The 13,401-nt window shown below is 35.7% G+C and overlaps 2 protein-coding genes across 2 annotated transcripts; one reads left to right on the forward strand and one right to left on the reverse strand.

The window, feature by feature from the left end:
- Positions 2,021–4,357, forward strand: LOC107613736. The gene has a single exon (XM_016315865.2). It carries the CDS (start codon positions 2,191–2,193, stop codon positions 3,841–3,843), a length of 1,653 nt encoding a protein of 550 aa, XP_016171351.1. The 5' UTR covers positions 2,021–2,190; the 3' UTR covers positions 3,844–4,357.
- LOC107613737 (seed biotin-containing protein SBP65) lies at positions 4,147–6,384 on the reverse strand. Its single transcript, XM_016315866.1, has 2 exons — positions 5,203–6,384; positions 4,147–4,949 (listed from the first exon to the last, which is right to left on the reverse strand). Exons 1-2 carry the CDS (start codon positions 6,301–6,303, stop codon positions 4,425–4,427), a joined length of 1,626 nt encoding a protein of 541 aa, XP_016171352.1. The 5' UTR covers positions 6,304–6,384; the 3' UTR covers positions 4,147–4,424.

Below are 13,401 nucleotides of genomic sequence, written 5' to 3' on the forward strand. Positions count from 1 at the left end.
TTATTTTTAAGTTTTGATAAAGTTGTTAATAATTTTTAATAATTCTATGAAATAAATTATTTATTAATATTAATTGTTATATATATTAACAGTGGTAAGATATTTTTAATTTAATGTTAAAATAATATACATTGATATCAAAAAATTAATAGTAAAATACAAAAATAATTATTAACAAAAATTTTGATAAAAAAATCACAATTTAATAATTAAAAAAATTATTGAAGGGTATCTTAGGAAAAAATAATTTAATCATTAAAATTTTTTTTAAAAATATTTTGATAAAAATATAATTTAATCAGTAGACAAATAATTTGTTAAAGGGTATTTTAGTAAATAAAATTTAATCACAAGAAATAAAATTTTTACTAAGCTGTATTTTTGTAAAAAATAATTTATTTTTTCTTAAAAAATACATAAAGTTAGTGTTAGTTAAAATAAAAATTTTAAAATAGATTAAAGAGAAAATTTTTTAAAAGTTATAAGAAAGAGAAGTGTATATTTTACAAATAGAAGGGAAGGAAGTGTCATTTTAGTATTTCTCAAATGAGAAGAATGAAATTTTCTCTTATTATTATTAGTCTTTATGACAATAGTAAATATGAATATCAAATTGTAAAAAAAAAAAACATTAATATATAATTTGATTAATACCTAAAAGTTAGGGATATGTTATTATAATTAATATAATTAATATGTAAGAGTCATTAAGAAGTTATAATACGTTGTTATTGGAAGATTAGGTGTTTTTCTTTGATATGCGTCTTTTTTTAAATTGATATTATTCAAATTGGACGGTCCGATTTGTTTGAAGAAAAAAATAAACTACAAATCGAAGAGTCCAATTTATACTTTTAAATTTTTTTATTTTTAAAAACACAAATCGGACCATCCAATTTGTGATCGTTTGTTTAAAAAATAAAACAATACAAAAAAATCGGAGGCACTGGTTTGTGTAACCTACAGCAGCGTAAAATACTTCTCTTCTCACACTATTTTTGTGATACATATCTCTCTATTATACACAAAAAATAATAAGCGCCGTTAAGAGTGTGATAAGTAGAATGATAAAAGAGTGAAATAAAAATCAAAATGTAACTAACTTATTTAATTAAAATCAATTTAAGAAAATTTTGGTTAGTATAGCTGAAATATTTTGGTTCGAAACTTTTCTCAATAATTTAGTAATTTCATTTACTTTACCCCACTATATCATCCATGTTCCACAAAGTTGTGCTGAAACTAAGATACTAAATTGATGTAATTAAAATAAGAGAAGCCAGAGAAAAGAAGAGAACAGAATCAGAGAAAGTAGCTTCTGTGATGATAAAATGCATTAACTCTGATAATTCATTCACGAAAAATGTGAGAGAGTGAATGAAAGACATTTCAGCAAGCAAAAAGGTACGGTTTATCCCAAATAAGTACATCCACATCCACATCCACATCATCAAAACATGGATTACCATCTCTTTCTCCCTACCTCACACCAACAAAGTTGGTTTACATTTCAAACCAACTTAAAATCACTATTCAATATAACTAACAAAGTCAAACATAAATATTTAATTTACTAACCATGTATAATTTTAGAGTAACCACATTTTGGAATCTTACATATTAGAGGCCTCCTTAAATGGTTAACTTCTTAAATGCTTGTTCTGATGACAACGGACTAAAATGGAATTTTCTTATTAAAGAGGCCTAACTATGTAGAATGTGACACTCTTTATTGCAGTGTGAATAGTTGACAATTTGACATTCCCTCCTAATTAAACGGTTTTGCTTTGTAAACTTCTACTTATTATAGCATAAATAATTGATGTTTGAAATTGAGACTAAAAGTGCAAATACTCCTTCTGTCTCTGTATTTATATCCTATCTCAATAACCAAATGCGACTAAAGAATTTGGAACCAAAAACATAATTTTGATACACTGAAAATGTTTTACACACTCATTCAATTATATCCTATTATGTTGAAGACTATTCACGCAGTAAATATACAAAGTAGTTATTTTTGCTGATGTAAAGTTAAGTAAGTAAATGCATATGTAAAACTACTTTATGGAGCTCAACTACTCTATCTAACTGTTCTATGAGATTGCAGCTATAAAAGAAAGGCTGTGTTGTGAGATCAATTTAACTATAACTGTCTCATTCAAGCAAAAAGATTTATCAGTTCACACCATGGGTGGCACAGAGATGAAGATAGCCAGGTTCTCAAGCTGTAGAGGGGTGCCATTTGAGATCAATGCTAATAGAAGCAACCCTTTTGCAATAGAGCCACCACCAACACCAATTCCAAAGCCAGAACCAACAACACATGGATCATGGCGTTGGCTTCCATGGACAAGAACCAGTTCTTTCAAGCTTCTTCCTAGGATGAATGCCGTTAGTCCAGGTCGAAGCCGTTCCAGCAGTCACTTCTGTGACATTGACATTGATGCTGACAAAGATGACCATGATGATGATGATGACGATGTTGAGGTAGAGTTCATAGCAGAAGGTTCTCAAGATGCAGAGAAACAACAACAGAAGAAAGCTAATAGTTCAAGGCTTTCAATTATTCTTCTAGATCAAGGTTTCACAGTGTATAAATGGATATTCCTTGTTTGTTTGGCCTTGAACATGGTTGCATTATCTCTTGCAGCTTCAGGGCATTTTCCATATGCAAAGGAAAAGGCTTCACTTTTCTCCATTGCTAACATTCTAGCTCTTACACTCTGCAGAAGTGAAGCAACACTGAGAATTCTTTTCTATTTGGTTGTGAAGACTATTGGGAAGCCTTGTGTTCCTCTTAGGATCAAAACTTCCACAACTTCATTCCTTCAAAGCCTTGGAGGAATCCACAGTAGTTGTGGTGTTTCTTCCATATCATGGCTTCTCTTTTCTTTAGTCCTTACTATGAAAAACAAAAACAAAACTTCCACTGAGATCATTGTTGTTGCATTCGCCATCCTCTTACTCCTTTTTCTCTCTTCCCTTGCCGCCTTCCCTCTTGTCCGCCACCTCCACCACAATGTCTTCGAGCGCACGCACCGGTTCGCTGGCTGGACAGCTCTCATCCTTCTCTGGCTGTTCATTCTTCTGTCTATAAGCTATGATCCTAATTCACAATCCTATCACTTCACCATCTCTAAGATGATCAAGAACCAAGAATCATGGTTCACTCTAGCCATCACAATCCTTATAGTCCTTCCTTGGTTAACCGTTAGAAGGGTAGCGGTTCGTGTTTCTACGGCATCAAGCCATGCCACAATCATAAAATTTGAAGGTGGTGTTGAAGCAGGGTTGTTTGGTAGAATTAGTCCATCACCTTTATCTGAATGGCATGCATTTGGGATCATATCTGATGGAAAGAAAGAACACATGATGCTAGCTGGTGCGGTTGGTGACTTCACACGATCATTAGTTTCAACAAAACCAAACCATCTTTGGGTAAGGAAATTGCACTTTGCAGGGCTAACTTACCTGGTGAAACTGTATAAAAGGGTGTTGTTGGTGGCAACAGGATCAGGAATCTGTGTGTTCTTGTCATTCCTATTGCAGAAAAGGCAACATCATGTTGATGTGTATCTGATTTGGGTGGCTAAGGATATTGAAACAAACTTTGGAAAGGAGACAGTTGAGTTGGTAAGAAATTATCCAGAGGAGAAAGTGATTGTTCATGACACTGGAGTTTGTGGTAGGCCTAATGTGGGTGAGATGAGTGTGGAAGGTGCTACTATGTGGAATTGTGAAGTAGTTATTGTTACCAGCAACCCTCAAGGTAGCAAAGATGTTGTTAGAGCATGCAAGAAGGCTAAGATTCCTGCTTTTGGTCCAATTTGGGACTCTTGAAACACATGAACTTTTCAAGGGGAATGATGTTCATTTCTTTTACTCTTCCTTGTCTTTTTTGGATCAAGCAGATAGCACTGGAGTTATAATAGTTTTTGTTCATTGAGCCTAAAACTTGTAAAATACAGCAAGCCTATGTTTCTCAATTCCCACTTCATTAACATAAATTGGAAAACTAGTTTGTTCAGAATATTAGTTGCATGTCAAAGTGATCGGGCACAAATTTTTTCTTTCTTGTGTTCTTGAAAATACTCACGAGACTAGTTTGAAACAAAAAATCAACAATAGAAGGCTAGTACCAAGTACTATAATAAGACTAGTTGCATTTATTTATACTATGAATATTATAAAAGTAGGTAACAGAGGTACAAACTTGACTGTTTACAAGAAAGAGACATTTTGACACTTGTATCTTCACAACCTCAATCACAAAATGAGATTCTTATTTTCCACAAACTCTACAGAACAAAACAGAACCCCAAAAACACTCGAGTCCACATCTGAACACATGGAACAGAGACATCAACAAAACATGTACTACAAAGCAAGAAAGCAGGATCAGTTTTCAGTGATCACACAAATCAAGGGTTCTTCCTCCTCCCTTCAACATTCTTGTGCATCGTCTCACTTTCTTCCTCACCACCAACCATGAGCTTAGTTGTGTGTGCAATCTCGGAAATGGTTTCACCAACGGCACCAAGCACACCACCACCTTGTTGTCCCTCTTTACCTTGATGCTGTTCTTGAGCTGTCTCAGCAGGTTTGATCATTGATTCACCAATCTCGCCCACAGTTTCACCAACAGCTCCCAAAACCTCACCACCTCCCTCAGTGATGTTACCAGTGATGGTGTCCAATGGCTGCTTCACCCTTTGTGCCACATCACCAACTCTTGTCATTGCTTTACCACCCTCGTGCTGAATCTGTTGCTGCCCTCGTTGAATTCTGTTGCTCTCTTCAGTTTGTCCACTTCCAGTGATGTTTTGAAATGGTTTCTTTATCTGCTGACCAACATTTCCCACAGTTTCTCCGATGGATGATAACACACTGCTTCCTGTTCCCTCTTGGCTCACAGTTTCGCCGACCCCTTGTGTTGTCCTCTCTTCCTAAATGCCACTTTGTGTCAATTCTCATTTCAATGTAAAGTTATAATGCTAAGCTTCATAATGGCAAGGACTTTACTCAAATTTCGAGTTAAATCCCAAACTGATACTTCTCGATTGATCAGAAGTACAAAATAGTCAATTTCAATTACAAGTAACATTTTCGGACCTAAGTCCTGAAATTTCAATACACTACTCTGAAATATAAAAAGGCTTATTTTTGAAGATGGTAATTTGGTTTAAGAAGATAGCAAACCTGAAATTGAGAGGCTTTTTTGAGGTCCAAGTCCTTCTGAGCTTCGTCCTTCTTCCTTGCAGTGTACTCCTTAGCAGTCTCACCAGCAGAAGAAGCCAATCCTTTCACAGCACCCACCGACTTCACTGCCAGCTCAGCCGCCTTCTGACCAGCATACCCGGCAGCCCCCTCCACCACATGCACTGCAGCCTTAGTCCCCTCCACGGTCACCTCCGTGCCGAAATTCGCCGCCTTCCACGCTGCCACGGCCGCCTTGTCCTTCAAGTCCACGGCAGTCTTGCCAGCGTACTCTGCGGCAGTCTTGCCGCTCTCCACCGTGACATCCTTGGCCTTCTCAGCAGCTTGCAGGGTGTAGTCTTTGGCTTTCTCCGCAACCGGCGCAGTGTATTCTGCTGCAGCTTTTGCTCCACCTGAGAGTGTTTCTTTGGTTGCATCAACATAGCCTTGTTGCGGTGCAGTCTGTTCTTTGCTTCCAAGTGTCTCACTTTCATTCTTCGTTTGAGCTTCTTCTGGTTCTTGATTCCTCTCTGCTTTTGCACCTTCGGTTTCAGCAGCACCACCGCCAACTCTTCCTCCCTGAAAAATCTCTTGCTCTTGGTTCCTCTTTGCTTTGGCAGCTTCTGTTTCAGCACCACCACCTATAGCCTCCTGCAACCTCTGTCCTTCATTAACACCCTCCTCTCTTCCTCTGTCTCCCCCTCTTGCTTTCTCAGCAGTAACTTGTCCCACACTCTTCCTGTTTTCACCACTCCTCTCCGGCACACTGCCTCTGACCTCTCTTGTTCTTCCTTCAAGTTCTTCTCCGCTCTCGAACTTCCCCACATTATGATGTTGAGCTTGATCACCACTACCTCCCATTGCTTCACTCGCCGCTACATTCTCGCTTCTTCTACCTCCATGTTCACCGCCACCTTTCACTTTGTCAGCAAGGGACTCAAACTGTGTACCTTGAGGAGTGTCCTTGCTGCTATCATCAGATTCCTTAACTTCCTCAGCAAGATGCTCAAAATGCGTTGTCATCTTCGTCACCCTGTCCTTCTCAACGTGCACCTCTCTCTCAACACTCGTGTTCTCTCTCCTTTGCAACTGCTCAGACGCCATGCTCTCTGTTCTCGTCAAAACAACAAAAGCACTTTATTGTGTTTTAGTGTTTGCAAACTTGGAATGTGATGCTTGGTGAGAGTGAGATTAAAAAGGAGGGAGTGGCGGTTGAAGGAGGTTGAAAAGTGGATATGTTTGCATGGGGGATGGACAAGTGGAACCGCATGTAATTGGTTGTGGCAACGTGTGAGGGTCCTAGCACTATTTAACCTCATGACTCAGCAACAATTCAAACAGGATTCAAAGATTAGGATCATGTATGTCTTTGGGCTTCTCCTCTTCTCTGCTTTCTGACACATGGCACCTTCCAAGCTTCTATTTCTATGACTCTCGTTCTGTGTCTGACACGTGGCTCTCAGGATTTATATTTGCTGATAAATTGATTAGCTCAGAACAAGTGTTGGACCTCTTGGAGTAGTCGGCATATCACTCTGCTTGCTTCGAGTGCAGGAAACTTCTAATTCTTATTATGGGTCTAATTAGTGCTGAGGTATAGATTTAAATATACTAATGGATGGATATCAGTAGCTAAAAAGATAGGGGTTGAATTTTGGCTTTTTTTTAATTTATTTTTAAATTTAAATTTTATTGAGTTATTTTGGATAGAAGATTGGAGATATTTCGTATTTGTTTTTAAATGTGTTAAGAGCCAAAATAAAAATACAAGTAATGTATAATGCAAAGAAGTGTAAAAGAATAGAATAAATAGGATATTATTTAGTTTTCTCTCCTATTATGCAGAACTAGAAGTAGAGAAGAGAAAGAGAAATGACACATAGATAGAGAAGAGAAAGAGAAATGACACATAAATGTATCCTGGTTTAGCTACTCAATGCAATGTAATCTATATTCAGTTTTCATCACAACTGTGACGGAATTTTACTATCTTTTAACAGATTACAATCACCAATTCTCTTTAGGATTTTATCCAATCCTATCTGAAACAAGTTCAGTTTCTAACTCAAATCGAACTTGACTAGAAATTCACCTTAACTTTTTAGCAGCAAAATGCTAACCCAATTTGTAAGGAAATCTCCTTAGGATCATGACACAAAACAGAAAAACTTATAAAAAAATTTCTGAGATAACTATGATTTTTCTCTAAGTTTAACTCTTTTCCTTTTACCACTCAATGACTTTTTCTTACAAATTTCACCAATTTGCCTTTTACCATTGAAATTTAGACAGAGTAAAATGAGAAAAAGAAATACACAATGAAAACCATGAAGGAGAAGAATAAACATCTCAGTGAGTTATGGAAATCCAAACTTTGTGTTCTCACTCCTTACTCCAATCTTTGACCATTCACCCCTATTATAGAGGAGTGAAGCTTCCAGGGTTTGAAACATTGCTTCAGTACATGTTGGTTTTCTTCTCCCAAAATCAAATGCACCAGCGGCGTGATAGAAGAGAGAGAGGGCAGAAGCAGTGACATGCTACCATACCTTCAATCTTCTCTTTCAACCTTTTTCATCTTACTTCTTGAATCTGAGCCGTGCATCCTTACTTTGCCCCCAAGTTTGATTTTTGAACGTTGATAAGCAGAAGAGCACCTTCATGTTTACTTTCTTTATTTTTTCATTCGGTGTTTGTGATACAGTTAATTTCTTCAATATTTCTTGATGAAGCATAAATGAAAAAATCTCCTTTTTGTGATTTTCTTTTCTAACGAGATCTTTTCTTTTTGCTTTAACCCCTTTTACCTTCTCTTCTTTGCTTGAAAATGAAAACCCACTTTTTGTTCTTTAATTTGCCCTAACTTTAGAACTTTTCTTTTCTTTCTTTTTGTTTCCGAGAGTGATGTGATGTGAAAGAAAATAGAAAAGAGAATTTGTTTTAGTGGTGTGGTGTGTTCGAATGAAATAAAATTTGAATAGTTAGAAACTAAGTGGAGCGAATGAATTTGGGTTTGATCTACCGATTGGGCTTCTGATGATCTTGGACCAAATTTTGTTTTCATTCTTGAGGCTAAATATATGCTTTTGTTTCTGTTGAGTGAAGTGATGAGTATGAAAAATATCTTCTTCGGTTATAGAGTGTGTGTTTGTGGGCCAGATTCTATATGGCTTGAGTTACTGCTTCTTGGACCAATCTTAATTTATTTTTTTTTCTGCACACTAAACAAATCAAATCAGATAAATAATTTGATAATAACCCAATAATGTTTAGTCATCATTTTAATCATAGTTTAGTTCTTTAAACTCAACAATCTCTCCCTTGATGACAAATATTTTGAATTGAAAAGAAATGAGAGGAGTTTTAAAAACTTCCCTTTGATGTTTTCTTTTGATTTAATGCTTCCCTTTCTTTTGATCACCAAGCTCTCCTTAAATGTTTGCTTTGATCAACCTGTTATTAAAATAAAAACCATTTCAAACGTCCAATAATTTTGTAAATAAAAAGTCTTGGCGAACCTGTTAATAATTTATAAGGCTTTTAAAAGAAATTAACCAGCCTTGAGACATGTATAAATCAAAGTTATTCTAAAAATTAATCAAGAACCATTCATTTAAAATCTCAGATCTTATGCTAAAGCTATAAACAATATTCACGAGCTGCATATTTTCAATCAAAACAGATCAATTCATAAACAGCTTCAAAATATTCACTAGAAAAATCAAAATAGAAACAGCAGCTTCAATTCACTGTTTCAATTCATTTTTCTTTCTCTCCTTTTTGTTATCAAAGAGGGATGAATCTGCACAAAAAATTTAATATGCAAAACACAGGTGTCAAAGTTTAAGTCCTAAAAACTATTACATTCATTCATACTAAATTCTAATCAAATTCAAAGAACCAGAAAAGCAATAAAAAATTATTTCAACATGATAAAATCCAGAAATCAGAATTGAAAAAAACAAAGCTTTAAACTTCAGCAGCAATATTATGGAGTAGAAACTAGGCATCAGATCCCTCTTTCTCGATTCCAGTCAGATCCTCATCTTGATCGGTCATTGCTTGGTCATCATCTAAGGAGTCTATATATTTATGCAATACCTCAACTCGACTTTAAGACTTCCAAAAGAAATTTTCATTTTGAAGAGCCAATTGCCTAGCTTGTTTGCTCGAGTTAATCATCTATTTTGTGAGGTTGACAAATTCTTGTAAAACATCCTTGACAATGCCATTCACAAGGTACTTATGGGATGAGGATGTCCCGGCAATGAATGGAGGAGGAAGACTTTCTTCCTCATCTTCTTCAAGAACCGTGTCCTTGGTAGCCTTTGTGCTTTTTTTGTTTGTCTGTTTTATTGCACCACCACCCTTGAGATATGAATATTTGTCTTCCATGGTCTCATCGCTCATATCAACACCAAAGTACTCAAAGATGCAAGTAAAAAAGTATTCCATATGGAAAAGAGACATTTTCATAACTTTTTATATAGTCAAACATATGGCGCATCATTAAGTAAGCATAAAAAAAATTTATTTTGTTTATTATGGCAAAGAGAACCAAAGAATCACGGTGACCTATTGATAGAAATCGCTTTGTGGTAGAAGAATATGAGTGATAAGGTGCTGAAGCTGTGCACAGGAAGAACCTAGGGCTCTGTGAGTTGGTGTGACACCATCCATGAGGGAAATGTTCTCACATATGTTGGCCAAAACATCTTGGTGAGAAAATTCAGGATTATTGTCCCACTTACTAGAGATGTAGGCATTCTCACCTACTTCAGGGTAATCAAGAGATTCACCAATAGTATTTTTTGTTTAAGTAAATTTGACAATCCTTGACATATGAGTGAATAACAACCTCAAAATAATGCATATTTGCATAGAACTCCCTAATCAAATCTGGGTATATGGGCCTTCGGATTTCAAACAATTTTTTTCACCCCAAAAATTTAAAACTTTCATGAAATTTATCCCTTTTTCAGCCAAATTATTCAGGTCAGTAACTAAGGTAGAGCACAGGGATATTTTTGACACAATATCTCTGTGAAACTCAAAATCTATGCAAGAAGCAAATCGTTAAGGATCAAAATGAGAATGAGGTCGTTTACCAAAATAGGATTTGAAAGCAACTGGATTTGAGTAAATGAATTCTTTGACGAAGTGAAGAAAATGTCTTTTGTTACCTTTAGATGGACGAGAAGAGGGGGCTGAGCATCCTGGAGGACGAGACATTGAACGAGGAGGAGGAGAAGATGGAAGTTTCTTATCTGTCATGGGCCTTTTGCCTTTCGCCACTTTAGCCTTTGAGGAGCCAGCCTCTTGAGGAGTTGATGATGGCCTTGAATTTGTGGTTTTGGTTCCTACCATTAACTCGGGTGGTTGAGAGGAGTGAGAAGAGGATGAGTGTGAATGGATATGAATATGAGTGTGGGCTTGTGGTCTGGAAGGTGAGTTTCGTCGAGGTCTTATGGTACCCATCCCCTTTGTGTGACAACCTTCTTTCTCATGGTGAAAGAAATAAAGAGTGTGGAGAAGAAAGAGAATGTGAAAATGGTGGAGTAATGAGAGGAGATGAGAGGTTATCAAATCAATAACTGATTTAAATGTTCAGAAATTTTTTGAAAATATAAAAAAAAATAAATTTGGAACGTGATTTAAAGAATTTTGAATTTTAAAACAATGCATGTAGTTTTTGAAATGACAAGTCAAATAAGGATTTAAAAAAGAAACTGAAACTAATTTGACTTGAGAGAGAAATCAATAAATTAATGAATTAAAAATTAATACTCTTTTAATGTTAGTAATCCAAAACAAGTAATGAGGCCCACTTCATATAATAGAGTATCTTTCTCTTGAGCCTAGTGGTGGTTTTAAGGAAACACAATGGACCACCATAGATTTAGTTCAGTTTCCGATTAATTATGATCATCAACACACTTTTAGATTTTCAAGGAACCTAGAGGGATTCATCATCTACCCAATTTGTCTCTTAACGACCTGAAAGACAAAAACAACCAGAACTTAAATTAAGCATATTTAGTTCAAAAACTCAGCATCAAACCATTCCAAGAGCAGTTTTCAATTTACAAAATCTATCTTCATATAGAGATTTTGTAAAAATATCAGCCAGTTGATCCTCAAATTTCACAAATTGTATATCAATAGTACCCTTTTGCACATTGGTGCGTGAATTGAGATTTTGCACAACTTAACCAGCAAGTGCACCGGGTCATCCAAGTAATACCTTAGGTGAGTGAGGGTCGATCCCACGAGAATTGTCGGACTGAGCAAGCAATGGTTATCCAATTGGAGTTAGTTAAGCGAATCAGAGAATGGGATTTTATGGGTGAAATGCATAAAACAGTAAATATGCAAGTAAATAAACAAATAAGGATTTGGTGTAAAAATAGTATGAGAAAATAGTTAAGGCTTCGGAGATGTTTACTTTTTCGAATTAAAAGTTCTTACCAACTATTTTAACAATGCATGATTCATTCCATGGCAAACTGTAAATAACTAAACCCTAATCCCTTAATGATTTAGTTTCCTCTAATCTTCATTAACCGCCACTCCCATGGTCACTTAATTCCGATTAGAGGGTTAAGTTCAAAAGCTAGTTTATGGCCACAAAAATCCTAATTACCCAAAGCTAATAGGATTATATGTCACATATCCCAGTTAGTTCATGTAATTAGCAGTTTAGGAGAAATTTATTTTCAAGCTGTAGTTCAAGCGAGATAACTCTCCCAAAAATCACAAGAACACAAGTAGAATACAGGTCATACTCCCGTTTCACCCAAATTCATAAGATAAAAAACGAAAATAATCCTTAAAATTGAATCAAAACATTAATTAAAATAGAAGAATAATAATTCTAATCCATAGAAATAAACAGAGTTTCTAACTTTAACCGAGACGTTTAGTTGCTCATGACTTACAGAAAAAAAAGGATTTTGAAAACGTGTGGAAGGAAGAAGATCCGAATCTAAATGATCTTTTCCCTTTTATACTAACCTAATTTGATACGGAAATAAAATAAAATAATAAATTCTAAAGCTAAAAGATATTGTTTGTAAATAAAAATAACTAAAATATGATAAAAGATTACAATTAAAAGCTAAATCCCACTAAAGATGCTCCCTTGGGTGAGTTTGACCCGTCTGCTAACGTTTTTCTGCCGTTTTGCGCCGGCAAGGGGAGTTCTGGCATTTTTTCTGGCGTTTAGCGCGCAGATTTGGCAGTGATTCCAAAAGAAAAGTATAAAGTATTATATATTGTTAGAAAACTCTGGAAGTTGGCTTTCCAAAGCCATTAAAAACGTGTCAATTAGACCTCTGTATCTCAAGTTATGCTCGTTGGAATGCAAGGAGGTTAGGATTGACAGCATCTACTTTCTTCCTTTGTTTTTGCACAAAACTCTGTCAAATTCACCCGAATTTCATTTGAAATCATAAAAATACTACAACAACTCAAAGTAGCATTCAAAGAGGATTTTTGCACTAAAATATAATAAAATTTAATCATTTTTAACTAAAAACAACTAGAAAATAAAGGGAAAAAGGGTACAAGATGCTCACACATCACACATGTTCTCTTATGGAGTGAAACCTTACTTCAATGTGCTTAGTCCTTGAGTGTAAAACAGAATTTTTAGAAATATGAATTGCACTCAAGTTGTCACATAACAAAGGGATGCTTTTGACTTACAATTTATAATCTGCAAATTGTGTTTTAAGCCAAATTAATTGAGAACAACAAGAGGAAGCTACTATATATTCAGCCTCATTTGTAAGATCCGGTTAATTAACGGCTAATTAACCCATAAATGAGAATTTATTCTAGAAAGCCAAAAATGTTATTTTTATGGCTTAATATGATAGAGGAAATTGAGACGAGAATTTCGGTACCAATTTTATAGAAATCGGACCAAGATTGGACCAAACGGGCCAAACCGGGCCAACCGGACCCAAAGTGGGCCCTTGGCCCAACTAAACTAAACCAAAACCCTAGTTTTCAGCACTCTCTTTCCTCATTTGAGACACTAAACACGCTGAAATGGAGGCCATGGAGGGAAGAACACTCTCTCAAGTTCTATCTCTCACTTGATCTTCAAACCACCATAACTTTTGATCTAGAGCTCCGATTGCCGCTCCGTTTGCGGCCACGCGTTCACCGCGGAGAGCTCTACAAAACCCATACAAT

This window comes from Arachis ipaensis, chromosome B08, assembly GCF_000816755.2.
Source record: "Arachis ipaensis cultivar K30076 chromosome B08, Araip1.1, whole genome shotgun sequence".
NCBI classification, from domain to species: Eukaryota; Viridiplantae; Streptophyta; class Magnoliopsida; order Fabales; family Fabaceae; genus Arachis; species Arachis ipaensis.